A 20,657-nucleotide genomic window follows, 5' to 3' on the forward strand; every position below is an offset into this window, starting at 1 on the left:
TTGTTTGATGAGGAAATGCTTTGGAAAGGTACAGTAGAAGCTTCGTAATACCATGAGTTCAGTGGAAGTGACCAGATGGACCTCCTCCACTGGGTTTCAGAAGCTGAAGAATGGCTAAACCCTTTTTTGTTTTTCATGTCCCCCAGTTCTCTGACACTTCTGTGTCCCGACCTTCCTTGAGGTAAAGGCAAGGCAGAAAAGGATGGCTGGCCCAGTGTCTTTTTTTGCTGTGCCTCAATAATGGGGCCCCTGTGGAAGGATGCTTGTCCAGCTATAAAGGTGAGGGCGTGGCTGGCTGAGTGGCTGTCCAAAGGATGTCTGGAATCTACTGGTCAAAGCATGTGTATTTTGGAGAATTGGTTTGAAACCTTTCTTGGCTTTTTCTTGCCATGTGGCCCTGGTCAAATCACAGGCTCAAGTTTCAAGTGGCCTATGTGTACGACAGGGGTGATGAATGTCTACTACCTCACATTCTCTCTGTGAGCATTGAGAGAGAATGCATATGGTCAACATAATGAATGGCACAGTGCCTGGCACATTCCAAAAGTTCAAATGTTAGTAGATATTTATTCTGTTGAAATTTATATACCATTTGCCCCTGCCTACTTGTTGCCTCCAATTACCTTGGCCTCTGCTTAGAATTGGCCCTTCCCCTGTCCTGAGCCCACAGCCTTGTCTTTCAAGATGTACAGAGGATTGCCTTCTGAGAAGCCTGTCCACATTCTTCCACTTATCAATAAATATGTCTTTACTCCTTCCCCAATAACTGTACTATCAACTTCCTGGGCAAGGGCTATGATGCCTGACTTATCTAGATATCTCTAGTATCTGCACTCCCACCAGGGCATGGTTGGCTTACATTAGACCCCTAATAAAGTCAGGTGAATGAGTACATGTGTGTATTTGCTTTTTGGGTGTTGTCTGTGTGTATGGTACTGTAGTGAGTCCAAGTCTTTATATGCATCTCACAGAGTGTTTCTAGTGTGTGTGTGATGAGGGCTTGTTTCCAGGTGTGTCAGATGGTGACAGTTTGTGCCTGTTTCTGAAATGAGTGCATGTTTGTGTGGGTCTGTGATAGCACATCTGTGGTTTCTTCCTGATGGGGTGGATGTCCATTTGTGTTTCTGTGACAGATTCTGGGTACCTATTTCTGAACAGTGTCAGTGACAGTGCTGCATGCCTACAGGTGTATGCATGTCTCTGACTTGGTCTATCCACATCTGTTTTTGTGACACTGCCTATGTGGCTCTATCACACATATATGTCTGCCTTTGTAGCAATGCATGGATGTCTCAAGCATCTGTGTGGCTTCCTGTGACATACTCTGGGACTCTCATTTCTGGGACAGTACAAGTCTTTATGTGACAGTGCACATTTGATGGTGCCAGTGTCTTCGTGACAAGTTCTAGCAGTGTGTCTGACGGACATTTCTGTGTCATTGTCACATGGTAATGTAGGTCTATGTGAATCTTTCTGGAGTGCCTGTCTTTCTATGACTGTATCTCTGTGTCATTCTGGGACATGACTCTGGAAGCATGCCTGCCTGACAGTAAATGTCACTTTGTTACAGTGCATGTCTGTGTATGTGTCTAGGACAAGTTTACATGAATGTGATGGTACGTATCATGTCTCACGTGGTAATTCTGTGTGTGTGTCTTTGGAGTGCGTACCTGTCTTCCTGTGGCATGAGACCTATTTTTCTCAAATTTGTGATGGGGTACTTTACCACCTCTTCGAGTTCTCAGCCCCTGTCTCTCACCTGGAAGCACACCCGGAGGCCGGCACCACTCTGGCTTGCTCCCACTCCTTAAGAACCACCCCCTCGCCCCACCCTTCCAGATTCTAAACCTGCTGACTGGGCTCACGGCCACATCTATCCACATTGGCCTAGGTTAAGGGCTCCAAAAACACCCCCATAGGCTACCCTTTCGAGGATGCTACCTTTGACCAGCATGCCCCCCTCGTGGTAGTCACCGGGTTACTCCTCCCTAGCAGCTGAATAGGATCTTCCAGGATCCCTAGCTTCAGTTTCAGGGCAGAAGCCATGGGTCGCCTAGAGGGCCCCTTTCCTTGGTGAGGAGCACCCGTCAGAGACTGGGTTCTGGATAGCCACAGGCCCAGATTCTTAGAAGATGGGTCTGGCATTATCACCGCGCTAACTCGAGACAGCAGCAAACCAACTCCCCTAGGAAAGGAGGGGGTGCAGGGGTATTTTTTGAAGTTTATATCTATATATACACATACGCACATATATAAAAACAACCCCGAGCAACAACCAAAACAAATGCAGTTGCTGCAAAGGGATTCCCAGAACCGGTTTCCTCTTCGCGCGCGCCCCTCATTTGCATACAGGCCCCGCCCCCACGGAAGATCCGGGCGCGTATTTGCATAAGGGGGTACTTGAAACCTTGAGGGTGGTATGCAAATAAGGGCTGACTCCGATTGGCTGGGGTACAGCAGGTGCCGTGTCCGGATTGATCAAAGCCAAGTGGGCGGGGCTGTCGCCCTGAGCGACTCTCTCGGGAGGCGCGTGCCCCGGCTCAGTAGCGTTGGGGCTGGCGAGCGCGGAGAATCATAGCATTGCGCCGTTTGTGGGCGCTTCTGGGCCACCAGCTTCCCTGCCTTCCACCCTGGCGCCCCCAAGTCCTGGCTCCCCATCCTCGCTGCCCCGGGCGTCGTCGCCCTGCGGGCTCAGCGGGCTCAATCGGCGCAGCGCCTCCTCCATGTTGAGCAAGCCTCTTCAGGGGCTTGAGGTGGCCCCCGTGACCCCCACACCGCCGCCAGGTGAGCGAGGCTTCTTTACCGCTACCAGGCCGGGCGGGATGAAGCGGTGGAGGGCGGCGCGGGGGGAGGGGGGAGGGGTCGCGGCGCGGCTCAGCACGCGGCCACCCTGACTTCCTCGCCTCCCTGCGTAGGAGGCAAGGATCGGGAAGCATTCGAGGCCGAGTACCGACTTGGCCCCCTGCTGGGTAAGGGGGGCTTTGGCACAGTCTTCGCAGGACATCGCGTCACAGACCGACTCCAGGTATCCGCCACGAGGGTTTGGGGAGGGTCAGGTGTGCATGTAGCGGGGGCGGGAGGCCCAGAGCTGGGCTACTGATTGACTGGGAATGAATCCACAATGTGTGTGTGGTAAGGTCCTAAGAACCAGGATCCGGGTTGGCTGGGGGCGTTAGGGCGCGCGCGCCCTCGTGTGTGTGTGTGTGTGTGTGTGTGTGTGTGTGTGTGTGTGTGTGTGTGTGTGGCGACTCAGGTGGGCGTGTGGGGGAGGGGCAGGGATTCGGGAGGGCTAGGGAGTGAGACCTGGGAGCGGGGTTTCCTGAGGACTCTGGACCCCAGGATCCAGGGGATGTGTAAATGTTTGCGAAGGTGGGGACCCAGAGCTGAGATACGGGGGATTTTGGAGGCAAGGTGTTCAGTATGGAGTCTTGAACAGGACCCTGGGGCAGAGTCGGGCGTCTTGGGGCTGAATTGGAAGATGGAGAGCTTGGGGTGTGAAGAAATTCGGAACTCAGAACCTGGAGTGCAAGGTTCTGAGATTTAGAAGGGATAGCCCAGAGCTGAGGGCCGTGGGAGAGGTGAAGTTGGTCATGGGGACTTGCGGGCTGGGGAGAAGCCCCGGCTTCTTGAGGGTCGTGCTGTGGTGTTGTTGGGGCCACAAAGACTAGGGTGAGGCTCAGGACTGGGAGGGCTTTGGGGGGTTATCTTCCAACCCCCTAACCCCAGCCCGCTTCTCCAGGTGGCCATCAAAGTGATCCCCCGGAATCGCGTGCTGGGCTGGTCCACCCTGGTGAGTATCTTCGGAGCCCTTCCTGACCTGGCGGCGCCATAGCTGACTATGGGCTCACTCGCCCCCTTGCCTTTCTGTGGCTTGTGCGCCTCCCTGGGCCTTGTTACTGGCGAGGAGATCACTCCTCCCAGCCCATGTTTACTCCCCTGCAGTGACATCCACACCTCCACACAGTTCTGACTCACCCTAGTTTCCCTGGAGCCCTGGATTCTCCCCTCCAACCCCCCTTTCTCGTCCTCCCTCCAAATGCTGCCTCAGGGGCTGCCCGCAGGGCATGCTGGTGGGGCGGGGGGGCAGAGGTCACTGGTTGCCATGGTGACGGTGGCTGCTTCTGTGCCGTTAGCGCGCTAACGGACGGCAGGGCGGGTCTGGGCCACTTGTAAAGGTGGGAGCGCCCCCTGGCGGGATCTGGGAAGACTGCGCCTGCGCAAGCGTTGGGACCCTGAGGGAGAAGGTGCGCCTGCGCAGTAGTGGAATTTCCATCACCGTGAGAAACCTGTCTGCAGCTGTGCAAGTCAGTGGCGTGGCCAGGAGAGGGCCCCATCTCAGGCAGGAGAGCTGCTTCTAAAAGTCCTTGTGCCCATGTGGGCTAGTTGGGCGGCTTCTGTGGCTAGTAACATTAATACCCTTTATTGAGTACTCCTCAGATTTTGCTTCATCGTAAAAAGCTTACTGTATTCTAAGTTCCACTAATCACTTTCATTCAACACGGTTCTAGGTGCTTGGTGACAGTAACAAAATATCGTGATAACATTGAGTTCTTAATTTGTGCCTGATCCTTTACAAGTACTCATTTTCAGCTATTTAACAAAAGCATATTGAGCACCTACTATGTGCCAGGCAGGCACAATTCTAAGCACTTGGAAAAATACTATCTTTATTGAGAGCTCAGTTTGTGGTAGGACCTTTTCTACTAATTGCTTTCACCTATTTAACACATACTATGTATTGAGCCCTGCTCTGTTGCCAGCCACTGTCAAGTGCTTGAGCTATGTCAGTGAGCAAAACAGAAACCATTACACAGTAATAGTGTTTAGTGCTAATTCTGTGCCAGATGCCATGCTGTAAAGTGCTTTCATCTATTTAACATTTATTGAGCACCTACTGTGCATAGGGTACTGTTCTAAACTCTTTGGAGATGTCAGTGAACAAAGCATATAAAATATTCCATAATAGCCCTAGTTGGTTTTTCTCAGTGGTTAGAGCATCGGCTGGTGGACTGAAGGGTCCAGGGTTCAATCCCTAGCCCCAGTTGGGGTGCATGTGGAAGGGAACCAATCAGTGTGTCTCTCTCACATCAATGTCTGTCTTTCTGTCTCTGTCCTCTCCTCCCCACCCCCACTCTCTGAAAAAGCAATGGGAAAATATCCTTGGTGAGGATTAAAGATAAATAAAGCAAAGATAATTTTTAAAAAAATCCATAATAGTCTTTCATTAAGAACCACTTTTATGTGTTCTTCAGGTATTTACTGAGCTCCTATTACATGCCAGATGTGCATAGGCTTTGGCTTAAATCATCTTACCAATGGCTGTGTAAGTTTGTGCCCTTAAGATGAGGAAACTGAGACCCAAGGAAGGAATTGGTTTGCTCAAGGCCACATAGTTAGGAGGCTGAAGGGCTGTGATTTAAGTTCAGGCGAGAAGTCAGCCTCAGAGCTACTGGCCTAATGTCTGTGTTCCCTTCTCTCTCCCTGTTTCCTCCCACAGTCAGACTCGGTCACATGCCCACTGGAAGTAGCACTGCTATGGAAGGTGGGTGCGGGTGGTGGACACCCTGGTGTGATCCGCCTGCTTGACTGGTTTGAAACACCAGAGGGCTTCATGCTGGTCCTTGAGCGGCCTTTGCCTGCCCAGGATCTGTTTGACTACATCACAGAACAGGGCCCATTGGGTGAAGATCGAAGCCGCTGCCTCTTTGCTCAGGTAGTGGCAGCCGTTCGGCACTGCCATGCCCGTGGAGTTGTCCATCGTGACATCAAGGATGAGAACATCCTGATAGACCTCCGCCGAGTCTGTATCAAACTCATTGATTTTGGTTCCGGCGCCCTGCTTCATGATGAACCCTACACTGACTTTGATGGTAAGGCTTCCATAAATCTCAGTGGGGAGATTTTTTTACCTTTTATCTTTATGGACTTGACCTTTGATCTCCAGTGCTTGGGTGTCCTGTAACCCTTAATCTACATTGTACCTTTATAAGGTTCTTGATTTCTAATATTGAGGGCTCTCATGCCTTGTCCTCTGTTAAAGCCCTTTTTCTCACAGTGCCCTGACCTTGTTCTGGGTTCTTATTCTGGTGATGAGACCCTGCTGTTTAAAGAGCTCCTATTGTGGTTACAGGACCATACTTCCTGGGGAGGGTGGGGTGGGAAGAAGGACATTATCAAAGAGTAGTCTAACCTCTCTGGCTTACGTGCAGGGACAAGGGTATACAGCCCCCCGGAGTGGATCTCTTGTCACCAGTATCATGCACTCCCGGCCACTGTCTGGTCACTGGGTATCCTTCTCTATGACATGGTATGCGGGGACATTCCCTTCGAGAGGGACCAGGAGATTTTGGAGGCCGAGCTCCACTTCCCTGACCATGTATCCCCAGGTAAGGCCCTCACTGGCCCTAGCCCAGTGGACTCCATACCTCCCAGGGACTGGTGCCCCAACTAACTGCTAATTTCCTGTGTATTTCTGACCTGCAGACTGTTGTGCCCTAATCCGCCGGTGCCTGGACCCTAAACCTTCTGCCCGACCTTCATTGGAGGAGATCCTGCTGGATCCCTGGATGCAGACACCAGCTGAGGATGCACCCCCTAGTACCCCTAAAGGGGGTTCTACCCCTTTGACCTGGTCCCTGCTGCCCTAGTTGGGATAGCCATCCCATGGCCATGCTACAGGGATAGAAGGACATCTGTTGATCTGGTTTTACAGGTCATTAAAAATCCAGTGTTACTAGGGTCAGAGATTGGGGATCAGGGGTCAGAAAACATAAGCCAAGTCTGCCCAGTCCCCATTCCAATCCTGTTAAGGAGCCTTCCTCCCAGAATTTACGGTTTCTTATTCTGGAGGGGGGTATTTCCTTGCTTCTCATTTTACTAAGGATGTTTATTTGGTTGAAGTTAATTCCATTCTGAGCCCCAGGAATCTTATTCTGATGTGTTACAACCCTTACACTGGCACCTCCTGCCTGCTACCACCACACAAACTTAGTTCAAATGCTCTAACTTGGGCAAGGGTGCTTTCCTTTGAATACCCCAGCAGCTCTTATTTTAGTAAAGGAACTCTTTCCTCTAGCCTAGGGTTCCATATTCAGTCAAGCTGCTTGCCTACCTCAGCCCAGGGTTGCTTATTCTGGGGGAGGTAATGCCCTATTGTTATCCCAGGGCTTTTTTTTATTTTTTTTTTTTAATTTTTAATTTAATTTTATTTAATTTTATTTTATTTTTGGTGAAGGGACCCTACTCTGTTATTCCAAGTGCTCTTATTCTGGTGAGGAGAAACCCTACTTCCAAGATTTGGGAAGGAATGGGAGAGATGGATACCACCAGAGTCCACTAGGATGGGGTGGATGGTTTTGGGGGGCTGGGGTGGGGGAAATAAGTCTTGTTGTTTGTTCTCCTAGGGCCTCCCCCTCCACCTTTTTTGGATTCTTGCTGCCTCCTTCTGAGCCAGGATTGTCCAGTTGCTGAAATGTAAATACTTATGTATTGGGAGGAAGGGAGCTCCAACTGTGTCATCCTCTCCCTTCTCCACATGCCTGGATTATTTAAAAAGCCATGTGTGGAAACCCACTATTTAATAAACGTAATAGAATCACAAGTGACTGGCCAGTTGTAGTTGCAGTGAGGCGTTTGTGGAGCATCTACTGCATGCTGAGCCAAGAGGGAGATGGACCTGGATCTCACCTTTACCCCTCAGGAAGCCTCAGTCTTGTGGTGCCATCCTAAAGATCTTTTATGGATTCACACAAAGAAAAACTATTGACAGCACCCCTTCCCCAGCTCTTATGTAATGACCAGTATGTGCAGAAGGGCTCCATTGGAAATAGACACTGAAGATGTTTGGGACACATACCCAGTTAAAGATGGCTAGCTCAGGGGTAGGAAAAAAAAACTCCAACTCTGGGAAGGGTGTAAATCCCTTCCCCATGGGAGAAGAAAAAGCCCTTTCAGGGCATTGGTGAGGGTGGGGCTAGGTTTGAATGCAGACTGGAATCTTCCCAACCCTTCCTTGATTTCTAATAACCAGGATGTAAGACACTTGTTTTGCCCTTACCTTTTCGCCTCTCCCTTGTCTCCTTAGCTGCTCATCCCTCTCATCCCTCCTTCCTTAATTCTTGACTTACCTTCCCTATTTTATGTTGTTTTCACTTGTCCCCACCTCAGCTGTACCCTCTTCCCCTGCTTTCAAAAGCTAACCTGTAAACCTCATCCGGTTTACTAGTTGACGACTCAGTTCTTTTTCATCTCAGTGTTGGCTTACTTGCCCTCCCTTCTCTGGCTCAACTAAATTACAGTGTCTATTCACTTGTATATACTGAACTCCCCTGATTTATCTGCTAGCTCACCTGCCTGACCCTCACCTGCCTCGCCTTCTCAAACTCCTTTTGCTCCCAAAAGCCCGGAGGCTCTCAAGGGGGCGGGTCCTCGCTGGGAAGGGAAAGGAACTTGAGTCCAACCAGGAAATACCTACTTTTGATGTGGAAAGGGCGGTGCCATCAGAAGACCGTGCCAATAAAGAACTGAGATAGGGGGCAACTGAACCAATGAGACGAGGCGACGGGATGGGCGGTGATATACAAAGCGGGATCGATGAAGAGGGCGGGTCTAGTAACGGGAATAGGTCGAAGAGGCTGTGCAGAGATGGGAGGCTGAGCCGGCCGCACGCCCAGTCTCCCTATCCCGATGGAATTTGGGAGTCCCGAGGCCTCTGTCATAACTTGGCGTTCAGGAGCGGACAAAGAGAGTCACTGCTCTGATCAGCCCTTCCCTCGTCCCCCCTCACCCCGGCGGCCCGGAAGCGGAAGTGACGGACACGGAAGAGGCCTGCTGTTGCCGAGGGGACGGGCCAGGCAGATGCCAACATGGCAGCGGTTGGGTCTGGCGGTTCCACCGCGGCGGCCGGGCCGGGGGCGGTCTCCGCGGGGGCGTTGGAGCCTGGTACCGTGAGTGCGGGTGAGACAGGCTGTGGCAAAGCGGTCAGCGGCAGGGCAGGGGTCAGAATCGCTGTGGGGCGTCAGGAAGGTCGCTCACTGAGGCGAAAGGGAGCATCCCATATGGACCGACCTATGTGTGTGGCGGGGGGTGAGGGTGGGTGGGGGAGGGAAGACGGAACAGACCATTGTCAGTGTTGGGGGCAGGAAAGAGACCAAGTCTGAGGGCGATGGGCGGGGCGGGTGGGGTGTCCCTTCCGCACTAGGAGAGTAGAGACTATTTTGAGTAGGGGGACATTTTCTCTTAGGGAGGCTAAGACCACTAAGACCATTCTGAGTGTGTGTGTGTGGGGGGGGGGGTCTGTCCTTATGGAAAGGAGAGACCATTCCGAGGGTAGGAGAGTTTTCCCCTTATAGAAGGAAGAGGCTGTTCTGAGGGTGGAAGAGTGCTTTCTTATAGAAAGGAGAGGCTATTCTGAGGGTGGTGATTTCTTCCTTATAAAGAGATAGGGGCTATTGTGAGTTAGGGTGGGGCGGGGCCTTCCTTATGTGACTTAGAGAGTCCATTTTGAGGATGGGGATGTCCTTCATTATATGGGGAGCAGACCGTTCTGGGGGTCCCTCATGTGGCAGAGAAGGGATGTTCTGAGGGTGCCGGGCCCTTATAGCTGAGATTGTTCATTGTCTGAATAAAACAAGGAATAATTCCTTGGCTGGAGGTAGGGGGATGCAGCAGTTGGAGGACTGGACTATGTGGAGTATAGGGAAATATTTCCTTATATCATTGAAGGAACCAGACCATTTTTGGTGAAGAAACTTGATTATATGTCAATCCTTGGGACAGTGTGGGAATCACTTCTTATTTGTTAGATTATTTTGGATCAGAAGGAATTTGTCCTCATAGGAGGGAGGGGCTGGAAAGACCATTCTGAGTGTGAGGAAATGAAATAATTTCTTAGTTGGGAGAAAGACTGATTTTTAGGGGGTGCTTTATACAGTGGTCTCATTCCCTGTATTGGGATATCAGTCTTTACATGGGACAACCCCCTCATTAAATAGAAACAGCATTTCATATAAATCTTTGGTTTGCTCACCCATAAAATGGGAATCCTTATAGTTCCTTCAGAGATCAGAGCAATATAAGGGTCTGTTAATCCATATTAATCCCTTAGTCCAGTGATAGGCACACAGTAAGCACTTAATAAATGTTGAGAATTGTAGTTGGTATTTTTCTGGGGGAGAATTGCTTCTCACTTGGGAAAGGGGGTGTCCAGGGCCTGCCCTAGCCATTTCCTGACACCTCAGGAAGGATTCCAGGTATGGGCCCTGCCCACTTCTACCTTTCTGGCTCCTCTTCCTGTGACTGAGGCAGTGGGAGCAGGAAGAGTCAGACTCTTATTGGGTCAGGATGGGCAGGCAGAGGGAGGAGAAAGCAGTGGTGGCTAGGAGGATCCTGGGTGAAAAAGGAGAGGGGAGGGTGGTGGTGTGGCTATGCTCCAAACAGCTTCTGACTCCTTCCTCCTTGCTCCTTCCATTCCCCACAGCTCACCGGCGCCTCAAATACATATCCCTAGCTGTGCTGGTGGTCCAAAATGCCTCCCTCATCCTCAGCATCCGCTACACCCGCACACTACCTGGCGACCGCTTCTTTGCCACTACTGCTGTGGTCATGGCTGAGGTGCTCAAAGGTCTCACCTGCCTGCTGCTGCTCTTCGCACAGAAGAGGGGTATGAGCCAAGGAGGGGGGCTGCACTGGAGTTGGTGGGTAGGATTCTGCCTGTGTGTGTGTGTGTGTGTGTGCGCCCGCGCGCGCGTGCGCATCTGCATCCACATGGAAGGTTTGCTGGGGGAGCATCTCTGTGTCTATGAAACTGCCTGGGAAGTGTGTAAGTGCAGCCAAGCTGCCTTGTTCCTCCAGCTATGAGTAGCTGTATCCATACTTTTATACCCCAAACCCCCTTGGAGCTGGCCTGAGGGTACTGTATAAGTGAGCCAGTCTGTGCCCATAAGTAGCAGGTGACACTTACATGGTGATTGATTTATTTCTCTTTAACTTTTTATTATGGAGAATTTCAAACACAAAATATGAGAAAATGAAAAAATAGTAAAATATGCATGTACCCATCACCCAGATTCAACAATTATTAACTGATGGCCACTCTACCATAAACAGCATCAGTGATTATCCACTCACTACCAATGTATATGTTTGCCTACCTACCCCCCCACCTTATTATATTGAAGTACATAAGTCCTCAATGTCATCAGTGGGTTCAGCAACTTTAAATGAAACTATGTATAATGAAACCAATTTTACTATAGACTAATTGATACAAACGAGTTAAGTTCTTAGGCATTTCATCAACAGTTATAACACAGTGCCCTATATCCCACTTGAAGTATTATTCTGAAGTAAATGCCCTTTATTATCTTGAGTATATATTTTGGTGCATTAAAAAAAATAACTGCAGCCTGGCCAGTGTGGCTCAGTGGTTGAGTGTCGCCCCCATGAACAAGGAGATCGAGGTTTGATTCCTGTCAGGGCACATGCCCGGGTTACGGGCTCAATACCCAGTAGGGGGCATGCAGGAGGTAGCCAATCAGTGACTCTCTCATCACTGATGCTTCTATCTCCCTCTCTCTCTGAAAAAATCAATAAAAACATTTTTTTAAATGCAATATCTAAAATCATACATCAAAAAATTAATAATTTTAAAAGTTAATAAAATAATCAAATATCCAGTCGATGTCCAAATATTCCAGTGATTTCTCAAGTGTCATAAGCATTTTAAAAATTGTATTTGAATCAAATTTTTTTTTATTGAATTTATTGGGGTGACACTGGTTAATAAAATTATATAGGTTTCTGGGGTACAATTCTAATACATTATCTGTATATTGTATGTTCACCACCCCAAGTCAGGTCTCTTTCCATCACCATTTATCCCCCCTTTATCATCTACCTCTCCCCACCTCCCTTCCCCTCTGCTAATCACCGTACTATTGTCTTTCTATGAACTTTTGGGGGGTTTTCTTAATCCCTTCGCCTTTTTCACCCAGTCCCCCAACCTCCCCCCCCCCCCCCGACAGCTGTCAGTCTGTTCTCTATATCTATGAGTGAGTAAAGTTTATGTCAAGATCAGTGTTTTGTACTTGGCTAATGTCTTCTGAGTTTGCTAGCCTCTAGGTTTCCCTCCAACTCTTTTTTTCTCTCTGTAGTTAATTTGTTGAAGAAATCAAGTCATTTGTCTTGTAGACTTTGGGTAACCTAGATTTTGCTGACTGCCTCCCTGTAGTATCATTTAACATAGTCTTCTATCCTCTGTATTTCCTATAAGTTGGCTTTATCTAATTTAAACACCTCCCTGAAGGCCTTTTTTAAAATGTTGCCCAGTCATTTCTCTATAAAGGCCTTACATGTGGCTATGCCCTCAGCACTTACATTGAACAAGACATTCTTATCCACTCTTTAGCTCCAGGGCCCTGGGAGGCAGCAGTTTAGGGACCTACCTGCTCTGTTCCTGATTGATTCTGAGACTTTCTAGTGGACACTGCATGGCAGGCCCTGCTTTGGCTGTGGAGGTGGATGTGTTAGCAGTGTAGACTTGCATCTTGCCCTCATAGGGCTGATATTTTATAGGGGGAGAAACAAATAGCTACAGACTTAATCACAGGCTTTCATCTCTTATCTACAATTTCACACACACACCCCATTTTTCTTTTTCCTGAATTAGTTTGGTGGTAAAACTTGGCCTGACCTGATGTAAGGCTATTTATATATTTGTGTTTTTTCTTTTTCTCATTTGGTGGGAATATGAATGTGCTTGATTATGGTGTGGAGCCCATATATGTGGGATGTGTTTTGCAAAATATATTGTATATATACCATGTTATCTTTCTAACACCTGCAAGTTTTTGAACACCCAAACACCTGGGCCCAGGAAATTTGGGTAAGGGGTTAGACATTGATAATTACTCCTGGGATTAATGCTATGAAAGGCAAGAACAGGGAATGCGAGTGAGCATCAACAGTTCCTGTGATAATCTTGTGCAGTGCTATTTTTTCCCTTGACACTGAACTGCAAAAAAAGTGGGGTGGGCTTTGTAAAGGCCTTATTATATAGGAAAATATTCCCATTTATTGATTTCAGCCGGTTCCAACCAGATTTTCTGCTTAATAGTCAAGCCTGTGTATTTCCACGTGTCAGGGGCAACTGCTTGGTGTGTATAGGGCTGGCAGAAAGAGGCAGCCAAGTGGGAGATGGTCCCTCAGGCAGCTCACAGGCCAGTAAGGAGCTAGGTTAAGTCTACAAGTGGAGTCTAAAACTTTCCGTTTGGTAAACAGCCTTCCACTTACAGTCCTTGGGCTTCTGCTTCACAAGATCCTAGTTAATGCTGTGTAGTTCATTGTACAAATGTGTATTGAGTGCTTGCCTTAAATGGGGCTGTGTGCCAGGGAGGTAGGTTCTAAGATGAGTGAGATATGGCCTGTGATTCTCAGGCACAGTGTTAAGTTCAGTGAATGGGGCTCTGTGCCAGGGAGGTAGGCTCTAAGATGAGTGAGATACGGCCTATGATTCTCAGACAGCGTTAGGTCCAGTGTTAATGGACTTCTGTGAGTCCGAAAGGCCTACTGGAGATGTGCTTATACTGTAGGGAAATTGAGAGCACAGATCTCATTCTAGCCCTCAGGGAGTCAGAGTGTGGTGGGGAGATACGACCAGGCCTAGTCCCAGCCCTCAGAGGATCCCTATCTTTGGTAGTCAGTGCTAAAAAGGGCTCTCCTCCATCCACCAAGGTAACGTGAAGCACCTGGTCCTCTTCCTCCACGAGGCTGTCCTGGTGCAGTATGTGGACACATTCAAGCTTGCAGTGCCCTCTCTCATCTACACCTTGCAGAATAACCTCCAGTATGTTGCCATCTCCAACCTGCCAGCTGCCACTTTCCAGGTGAGCCCCAAGCCCAGCATGGCCCTGGAGGAACTGGCTGGGGTGGGGGATGGGGCTGCAGAGAGCAGGAGCTGTATCACTTTTGGAATATCAGTGAAACTTCCTTGACCTGTTTCTTCATCTGTGAGAAATGGGAATGAAAATAGTAATAGCCAGTCACTGGGATGCTGGGATGATTAAAAGATACAATACCGGGGAAGAAGAGCCCTTGGTTGGTGATAGGCAAGCTTTAGGCTATTTGCAGGCAGCCTTGTGAAATGGTTAAAGAGCCTGGATTTGGGGGCCAGGCCATCTGGATTCAAATCACAGCTCTGTTTTCTAGCTGTGTGATGTGTGATATTGGGCAAGTCATTTAAAATCCCTGTTCCTTAGTTTTCTTGTCTTTAAATTAGACATTACAGTAGTGCGCACTTCATACATGAGGATTAAGTGAAAGAATTCACATGAAGTGCTTAGACCCACACCAGGCACATAGTTTGCTGATACTGTGTGGCAGACTCATTTGTATCAACAGGTATTGATCAAGACCTCCCTCATCATGTCAACCATTCATTCATTCCTTTCTGTGTGAGGTGTTTGACATACACCAGCCATATTTTACAGCAGATGATGTCAGGGCTCAGACAGGGCAAGTGCTTGCTCCCTCATTACACAGCCAGGAAATGGGGTTGGGATGTGGGCTTGGGTGTGGCCAGGGATTTCCTTGCACAGTCAGTCTCCTGTGTACCTTCTGGGAGGTACCTCAAAGCTATTTAGTTACCTATCAGTCAGTGACCAGTGGCTGGAGATTTTTGCTGTTTTTATTGTCATCTACCCTCCCCTGTCCCCCCATTGTGCCTGGGGGCCCACAGTGGATGCTGTCCCCCATGTGCACATGTTGGGGGTCAGCAGCAGCCCTCAGTGTCTTCCACGTGCCACTCGCAGGTGACGTACCAGCTGAAGATCCTGACCACGGCCCTATTCTCCGTGCTTATGCTGAACCGCAGCCTTTCCCGGCTGCAATGGGTCTCCCTGCTGCTCCTCTTCACGGGTGTCGCCATTGTCCAGGCACAGCAAGCTGGTGGTGGGGGCCCACGGCCACTGGATCAGAACCCTGGGGTGGGCCTAGCAGCTGTCGTGGCCTCCTGTCTCTCCTCGGGCTTTGCAGGTGTCTACTTTGAGAAGATCCTCAAAGGCAGCTCAGGCTCTGTGTGGCTGCGCAACCTGCAGCTGGGCCTCTTCGGCACAGCACTGGGCCTGGTGGGACTCTGGTGGGCTGAGGGCACTGCTGTGGCCCACCGTGGGTTCTTTTTTGGATATACGCCTGCTGTCTGGGGTGTGGTGCTCAACCAGGCATTTGGTGGGCTACTGGTGGCTGTTGTTGTCAAGTACGCTGACAACATCCTCAAGGGCTTTGCCACCTCCCTGTCCATCGTGCTGTCCACTGTTGCCTCCATCCGCCTCTTTGGCTTCCACGTGGACCCATTGTTTGCCCTTGGCGCTGGGCTGGTCATTGGCGCCGTCTACCTCTACAGCCTTCCCCGAGGTGCAGCCAAAGCCATAGCTTCCACTTCCACCTCTGCCTCCGGGCCCTGCACTCACCAGCAGCCTCCTGGGCAGCCACCGCCACCGCAGCTGTCTTCCCACCGTGGAGACCTCAGCACGGAGCCCTTTCTGCCAAAGTCAGTGCTGGTGAAGTGAGGGCTGGCATCGGTGTGGGGAGACAGGGAGGGGGACTTGGTGGAGGGTGTTGGGCATCTGCAGGACTCAAGTTGCCACTGGGGCCTGGCCCCTCTGGGGTTGGAAGTCTTTTATCCCAGGTCATTGAGACTTTGGAAGGGGCGTGGGGCTGGGCGGGCGTTACGTGAAACCTTCCTTGTCCACTGACCGCCCCCTCCTCTGGAGGGGTTTTTTAGAGCCACCTCCTCTACCCCAGTCTAACCCCTTTGAGGACCAGGTTGGAGGTACTGTCATTTAAGGCCTTTTTGTCTGCCCTCCTCCTTCAGCCAGAGGTGTCCTGTCTCATGCCTGGGAGAGTCCCTCCACCTTTGTAAGAACAAATTGGACAAAAATCCTATAGCTCTTTAGTAATGACTGATGCCTACCTACGGGGTTTCATTTCCTGTAGCTCCAGGCCTTCTCTCCCTCACCACCACACTGGATCATTTGCAGCTCTTTTTGTGGCCTTCAGGCAGCTTCCCTGACACTGAGACCCCAGAAAATGGGTCTTTTGTGAGCACCCAGGGAGAGGTAGGGGCGAGAGCTGAGATTTTTGCATTAGTCTGGTCCAAAAATAGGGCCTATTTGGTTTTTAGTGGTTTGAAGATTGTGTAATCAGGTAATTGATGATCCAGGGTGTGGGAAAAGCAGGGAAAGAGGTCCCTGAAGTGGCTAGGTCTCACTGAATGTAAATCAGTCAGTTGCCAGATGCAGGGTTCTTTTCTGAGACATCTTGAGAGAAAAAATAAAGCTGACAACCACACTCTTGCTACTCCACTGGCTGAATGAGGCATCCTTACTTCATTAGTGGGGGGACCAGTCTTAAAGTTGCTGAAATAGGGAACCTGCCCCATGCACTTCTCAAAGCTTATTAATCCCTTAACTGTCTCCTGTGTGTGCGCACACGCACAGGTGCACTTGCGTGTGTGTGCACGCGCTCCTGGTTGGGAGAAGCCTGGGCTGTCTTTGCTATGTGTAAATAGGGTTGTTGGATCTTTATTTTTGATTAACTTGTTCTGATTTTTTGTTTTTCTAAGGAACTGTAATGAACAAATGTCAGGATACCTAATGCCAAATAAAGATGTTGTATTTATTTAGTCCATGTGTAGCTTTCTGACCCAGGGGACCTGCTCTCTACACATGGGCTCTATTACTAACCCCAGGATTACCAACCTCACTACTGTTGCCCTCGCTTGCTCAGGATGCCTGCCTGCCAGCCCACCCCAGCTTTCTGTGTTTTTCTTTCCTCCCCATTTCCACCACAGGTTGCTCACCAAGGTGAAGGGTTCGTAGCCGCTGGGACTGAAGACGCTGGCCTGGCCTCATTCTCCCTTCTTGCCCTGGCCCAGCCAGGACCAAACTTTGATCAGTATTAGGGGAGGAGGAAGGCAGACACTCACCCTGGTTCCCCTCACCCCCATGCAGGGCTGACTCTGGTAAGGAGGGCCCAGACAGGACCCACCTCAGCCTCCAGCCCCTGCTGCCCCCATGTTCCTGCCACCTTCACAGTATTTCTTAGGTGAGTTTTTACAAATAAACTATTTTGCATCTTGCTGCCTTGGGTTGGAAAGCCTCAAAAATGCAAGGGAAGGAAAGCACTCTGGCCTGGTGAACATGATCCACTGAAAAGCTTTTATTAAAAACCAGGACAGTTCAGTCCTGCTGCTTGGTTCGGGAGGCCTCGGCGTTGGCCCGTAGTACAGCCCCTGGGGATGGGTAGGGGCGTTGCTGGAATAGGGGTCCGGCAGCTGTTGTGTCTGCACCCGTCTTAGCCTCGTTCCGCTTGGGGAGTCCTGTTGACCATGTGCCTCTGGTGGTGACAAGAGGGTCAGGGGGTGGGAATGTGGGATGTGGCAGGCAACCCCCTCCCAAACAAACTGACGAGTCAGGGAAGGAGACAGGCAGAAAGGAATGGTCACCAGTGCAGGGAATCCAGGAAAGAGAAGGGCTCAAGAGGAGTGTCACTTACCGGGGTGCGTCTGAGTACGAGCTGGGGTCCATGGGGTCTAACTCTTCATCCTTCCGGCTTGCAACTGTGGAAGGAGGTGGCAGAGTAAGGTCTTCAATGGAGGCACAAGGGATCCCTGATTGCTGAGCTGCCCCCAATGCAAGAAAAAATGGAGCCCACAGGTGCCATGGCTGCAGCACCTTCTCCCAAGCCCCAGGTTCAGGGACTTGCATGAAGAGAAGTAAGGGCTTCTGTACACGGTGTACCTCTGGTGCCTTGCTGCCTCACCCCAGTCCTGGCCCTGCTCAACTTACCCTTCTTGCTCTTGGGGTAGGGAGCTAGCTCCTCTCGGCGATGGTGGCGCCGTTCTTTGGCCTCTTCTCTGTCAACCTTGTCATACCCACGGTCCCGATCCCGATCCCGATCCCTGTCCCGCTCTCTGTCTCTTTCCACCTTGTCATAGCCACGCTCTCGGTCTCTGTCTGACTTCTCATGGCCCCGGTCGGATTTCTCGTGGCCCCTGTCGGACTTCTCATGGCTCCGATCAGACTTCTCATGGCTCCGGTCCGATTTCTCATGGCTCCGGTCCAATTTCTCCTCAGCATCTAGGGACACAAAAGCCTTGAAGTGACCTTCCTCTTACCACCTCAGGACCCAGTAGCCTTTGCCTTTGACAGCCTCTTGCCTGGGGCTGGGTTTGCCTGTCTTACCTGCCTCTCCTGGATCCACTATCATTTACTGAGCCCTTTCTGAGAAATGCTAGAAGCATTTGAGGCACCCTTGGACCTGCCAACTCACCTGCATTACTGCTCCTGAGCTTCTTAGCAGATTTGGTAACAATGGAGTTGGAGTCATGTGGGGAGAGCCAGGACACGAGGTCTGTGTCCACATTCCAGTAGTAAGGGAGCCCGCTGAGGAGCAGCAGTGGGAAGGAGGGAAGAAGTGTCAGCACAGATGTCCTCCCTTTGTAGCCTCAACTGCTCCCCAATCTGCCTATACCCACCCCATGTCAGGACGCCCCAGGGAGGGCCCCCAGATCCCTTCCCTTGTATCCCCCATTTCCCCAAGGCCAGGAACAGCACAGGAAGGGTGAAATAAGTCAGCTTCCTCTCCCCCAGGTCTCCAGGCTTACCAGGAAGGGTCAAACACCTTGTACCAGCTTGGTGGCAAGCCCTCCAACCGGGTGGCCTCATAATCCACAGGATCATCATCATAGTCCTCAGCAATTATCTCTTCCTCTGGTTCTGCCAGGATAGGCAGAAGAGGAGAGCAGTAAGTACTTGGGATTCTCATCCTACAGTTTGAGCCTGGAGAGACGCTCACATTCACACGGACACATGTGTGTATGCCAGGTCTCACCATCCATGGCACATAGCACTCACATTCCAAGTCTTAGCTAAATAGCGAACTTACCAAACATGTACATACCTAACTGTGCTGTTTCTGGCTTCATATAAGATATACTGTTACCCAAGCCTATTTGGTTTCAGAGTTTAGATAGGGACTTATCCACATTCTTTCGGTTCCTGAGTTCAGGAGTACATAACAGCACACTACCAAAATCTATTTGGATAAAATTAGTTGAAACAGCAAGAGGTGTACCTGAAAATGTCCAAATCTATTCCGCTCCCAAGCTTGGCAAGTAGGGGATTTCTGACTCCTGTATTTTTAGTAGCAAGAATTTGGATAGCAAGGAATTTATCCAAACACTGCTCTGAACCTCTTCAGTTCCTGATGCCCGATGCATACAGTTGTCAGTTAACATCAGTAAAATAAAAAAGGTATATGTTGTCAGCTCTACTAGGCCCCCAGTGGGCCTATCATGGACTTCAGCTGTGGATATAATTAACAATAAAATGTGTATGTCAACAATAGCATAGTGCCTGTCACACTAAGCCCAAAAGAGATGTCAGCTATAATCGTTATCGTTAATTAGATATATACTATCAGAAAAAAATAGGTGCACAGGGCCTGGCACCTAAGAGGCTTAACATAATGTGCATCCAGGCACTTAATACAACCAAAATACACGTCAGCTAGTGATATGGTGAACAATAACATATATGCCAGCAGCATAGTGCCTGGCACCACAGTAAGTCTGGAAAAATGCTATCAGTATGGGTAAAGAACACCACAGTATCAGCATCCTGCCAGTGTCCTTGGCACACAGGAAACTGCAGTAGGTGACAGCTACCCTATTAGATACTCTGTTGTAATTACTTCCATGGTTGGACTGACTCTGGCATACAGTAGGCCCAATTAGGTATCAGCTGTATGAAATGTCTATGTCCCCCCCGGCTCCCTCCTTCCCCCATGCTTGGCACCCAGTAGGAATGGGTGTCAGGAATCCATATGGTTAACAATGAAATGCTTGCCACCCCACTGCTTGGTGCACAGTAGGCCCAAGCACCGTGCCAAATAGCAGTTATCAACAAAGTGCCTGTCATGCCTGGCACGTGGTAGGCCCATCTGCTCTTAGCTCTCACCGGGCTCTAGATGTTTGAGGATGCCTCTCTTGGCCAAGCGGGTCTGCAGAGCAACGGGCAGCGGCATAGCGAGTAGCAGACAGACCTAGAGACGGACAGATCGACTAAAAACCAGCTCAGATGAAAACTTGAATTGATCCAGTAACCAAGCGCCTCCCCTCAGCATGTGCTCATCTGGATCCCCACCACCTGCACCAGTAGCTGGGGAGACGAAAGCTGTGCTCAAAGGTGGAAGAGATAAAGTGGCAATATCACCAAAACTCTCACCAACCCTCCTCTCCAGGCCAGGCGCTCCAGAACCCAGTTCCTCTCCCAGGCCCAGGCTCCGCCCATCGCCGAAGGTCTAACGCGGCTCCCCCACGCCCCAGAAATGGGCTCACCCAACGTCCCCCAAAGACTGCCGGGTGGGAGAAACCAAAGAGAGGATGGGGGTGCACAGTGGAGCACCTCCTCCAGTTCCAAAATATGCATGCCCCTCGACGTTACCAATAGAGTCACACGGGTCGTGGAAAGCTGTCAATCGGGCCGCCTCGCTGTCGTCGCCGCTAGAATCACCAGGACCACAGGACTCTTTTCTATCAAAGCACAAAGAGAGATCCTCTCTCCCCAAGACTCGAAATAAACTGGGCAATGCTCCGGCTG

General features: G+C 50.2%; 3 protein-coding genes across 8 annotated transcripts; 2 read left to right on the forward strand and 1 right to left on the reverse strand.

The window, feature by feature from the left end:
- Nucleotides 1–2,540: 2,540 nt before the first annotated feature.
- Nucleotides 2,541–7,598, forward strand: PIM2 (Pim-2 proto-oncogene, serine/threonine kinase). 2 transcript variants are annotated; one of them, XM_081125576.1, is made up of 7 exons: nucleotides 2,541–2,784; nucleotides 2,916–3,025; nucleotides 3,740–3,790; nucleotides 5,498–5,870; nucleotides 6,210–6,386; nucleotides 6,484–6,712; nucleotides 7,404–7,598. In XM_081125576.1, the coding sequence occupies exons 1-6, from the start codon at nucleotides 2,724–2,726 to the stop codon at nucleotides 6,645–6,647; spliced, it is 936 nt and encodes a 311-aa protein (XP_080981702.1). In that variant the 5' UTR covers nucleotides 2,541–2,723; the 3' UTR covers nucleotides 6,648–6,712; nucleotides 7,404–7,598. The 2 variants fall into 2 exon arrangements, with proteins under 2 accessions (XP_080981702.1, XP_080981701.1); XM_081125575.1 differs by lacking the exon at nucleotides 7,404–7,598 and having other exon boundaries at nucleotides 2,641–2,784; nucleotides 6,484–6,735.
- Nucleotides 7,599–8,771: 1,173 nt separating this feature from the next.
- SLC35A2 (solute carrier family 35 member A2) lies at nucleotides 8,772–17,134 on the forward strand (the record flags this gene model as incomplete). 3 transcript variants are annotated; one of them, XM_081125572.1, is made up of 5 exons in its annotated part: nucleotides 8,772–8,955; nucleotides 10,478–10,660; nucleotides 13,732–13,883; nucleotides 14,808–15,544; nucleotides 16,847–17,134. In XM_081125572.1, the coding sequence occupies exons 1-5, from the start codon at nucleotides 8,865–8,867 to the stop codon at nucleotides 16,872–16,874; spliced, it is 1,191 nt and encodes a 396-aa protein (XP_080981698.1). In that variant the 5' UTR covers nucleotides 8,772–8,864. The 3 variants fall into 3 exon arrangements, with proteins under 3 accessions (XP_080981698.1, XP_080981699.1, XP_080981700.1); XM_081125573.1 differs by having other exon boundaries at nucleotides 15,398–15,544; XM_081125574.1 differs by lacking the exon at nucleotides 16,847–17,134 and adding an exon at nucleotides 16,619–16,679.
- Nucleotides 17,135–17,194: 60 nt separating this feature from the next.
- On the reverse strand, nucleotides 17,195–20,652 carry PQBP1 (polyglutamine binding protein 1). Of its 3 annotated transcripts, none has more exons than XM_081125578.1 (7): nucleotides 20,502–20,652; nucleotides 20,016–20,100; nucleotides 18,662–18,773; nucleotides 18,328–18,440; nucleotides 17,844–18,134; nucleotides 17,551–17,614; nucleotides 17,195–17,391 (listed from the first exon to the last, which is right to left on the reverse strand). In XM_081125578.1, the coding sequence occupies exons 2-7, from the start codon at nucleotides 20,080–20,082 to the stop codon at nucleotides 17,235–17,237; spliced, it is 804 nt and encodes a 267-aa protein (XP_080981704.1). In that variant the 5' UTR covers nucleotides 20,083–20,100; nucleotides 20,502–20,652; the 3' UTR covers nucleotides 17,195–17,234. The 3 variants fall into 3 exon arrangements, with proteins under 3 accessions (XP_080981704.1, XP_080981703.1, XP_080981705.1); XM_081125577.1 differs by lacking the exon at nucleotides 20,502–20,652 and adding an exon at nucleotides 20,283–20,388; XM_081125579.1 differs by lacking the exon at nucleotides 20,502–20,652 and adding an exon at nucleotides 20,287–20,374.
- Nucleotides 20,653–20,657: the final 5 nt, after the last annotated feature.

The sequence above is a fragment of the Miniopterus schreibersii genome (genome assembly GCF_964146895.1).
Source record: "Miniopterus schreibersii genome assembly, chromosome: X".
Lineage (NCBI taxonomy): Eukaryota > Metazoa > Chordata > Mammalia > Chiroptera > Miniopteridae > Miniopterus > Miniopterus schreibersii.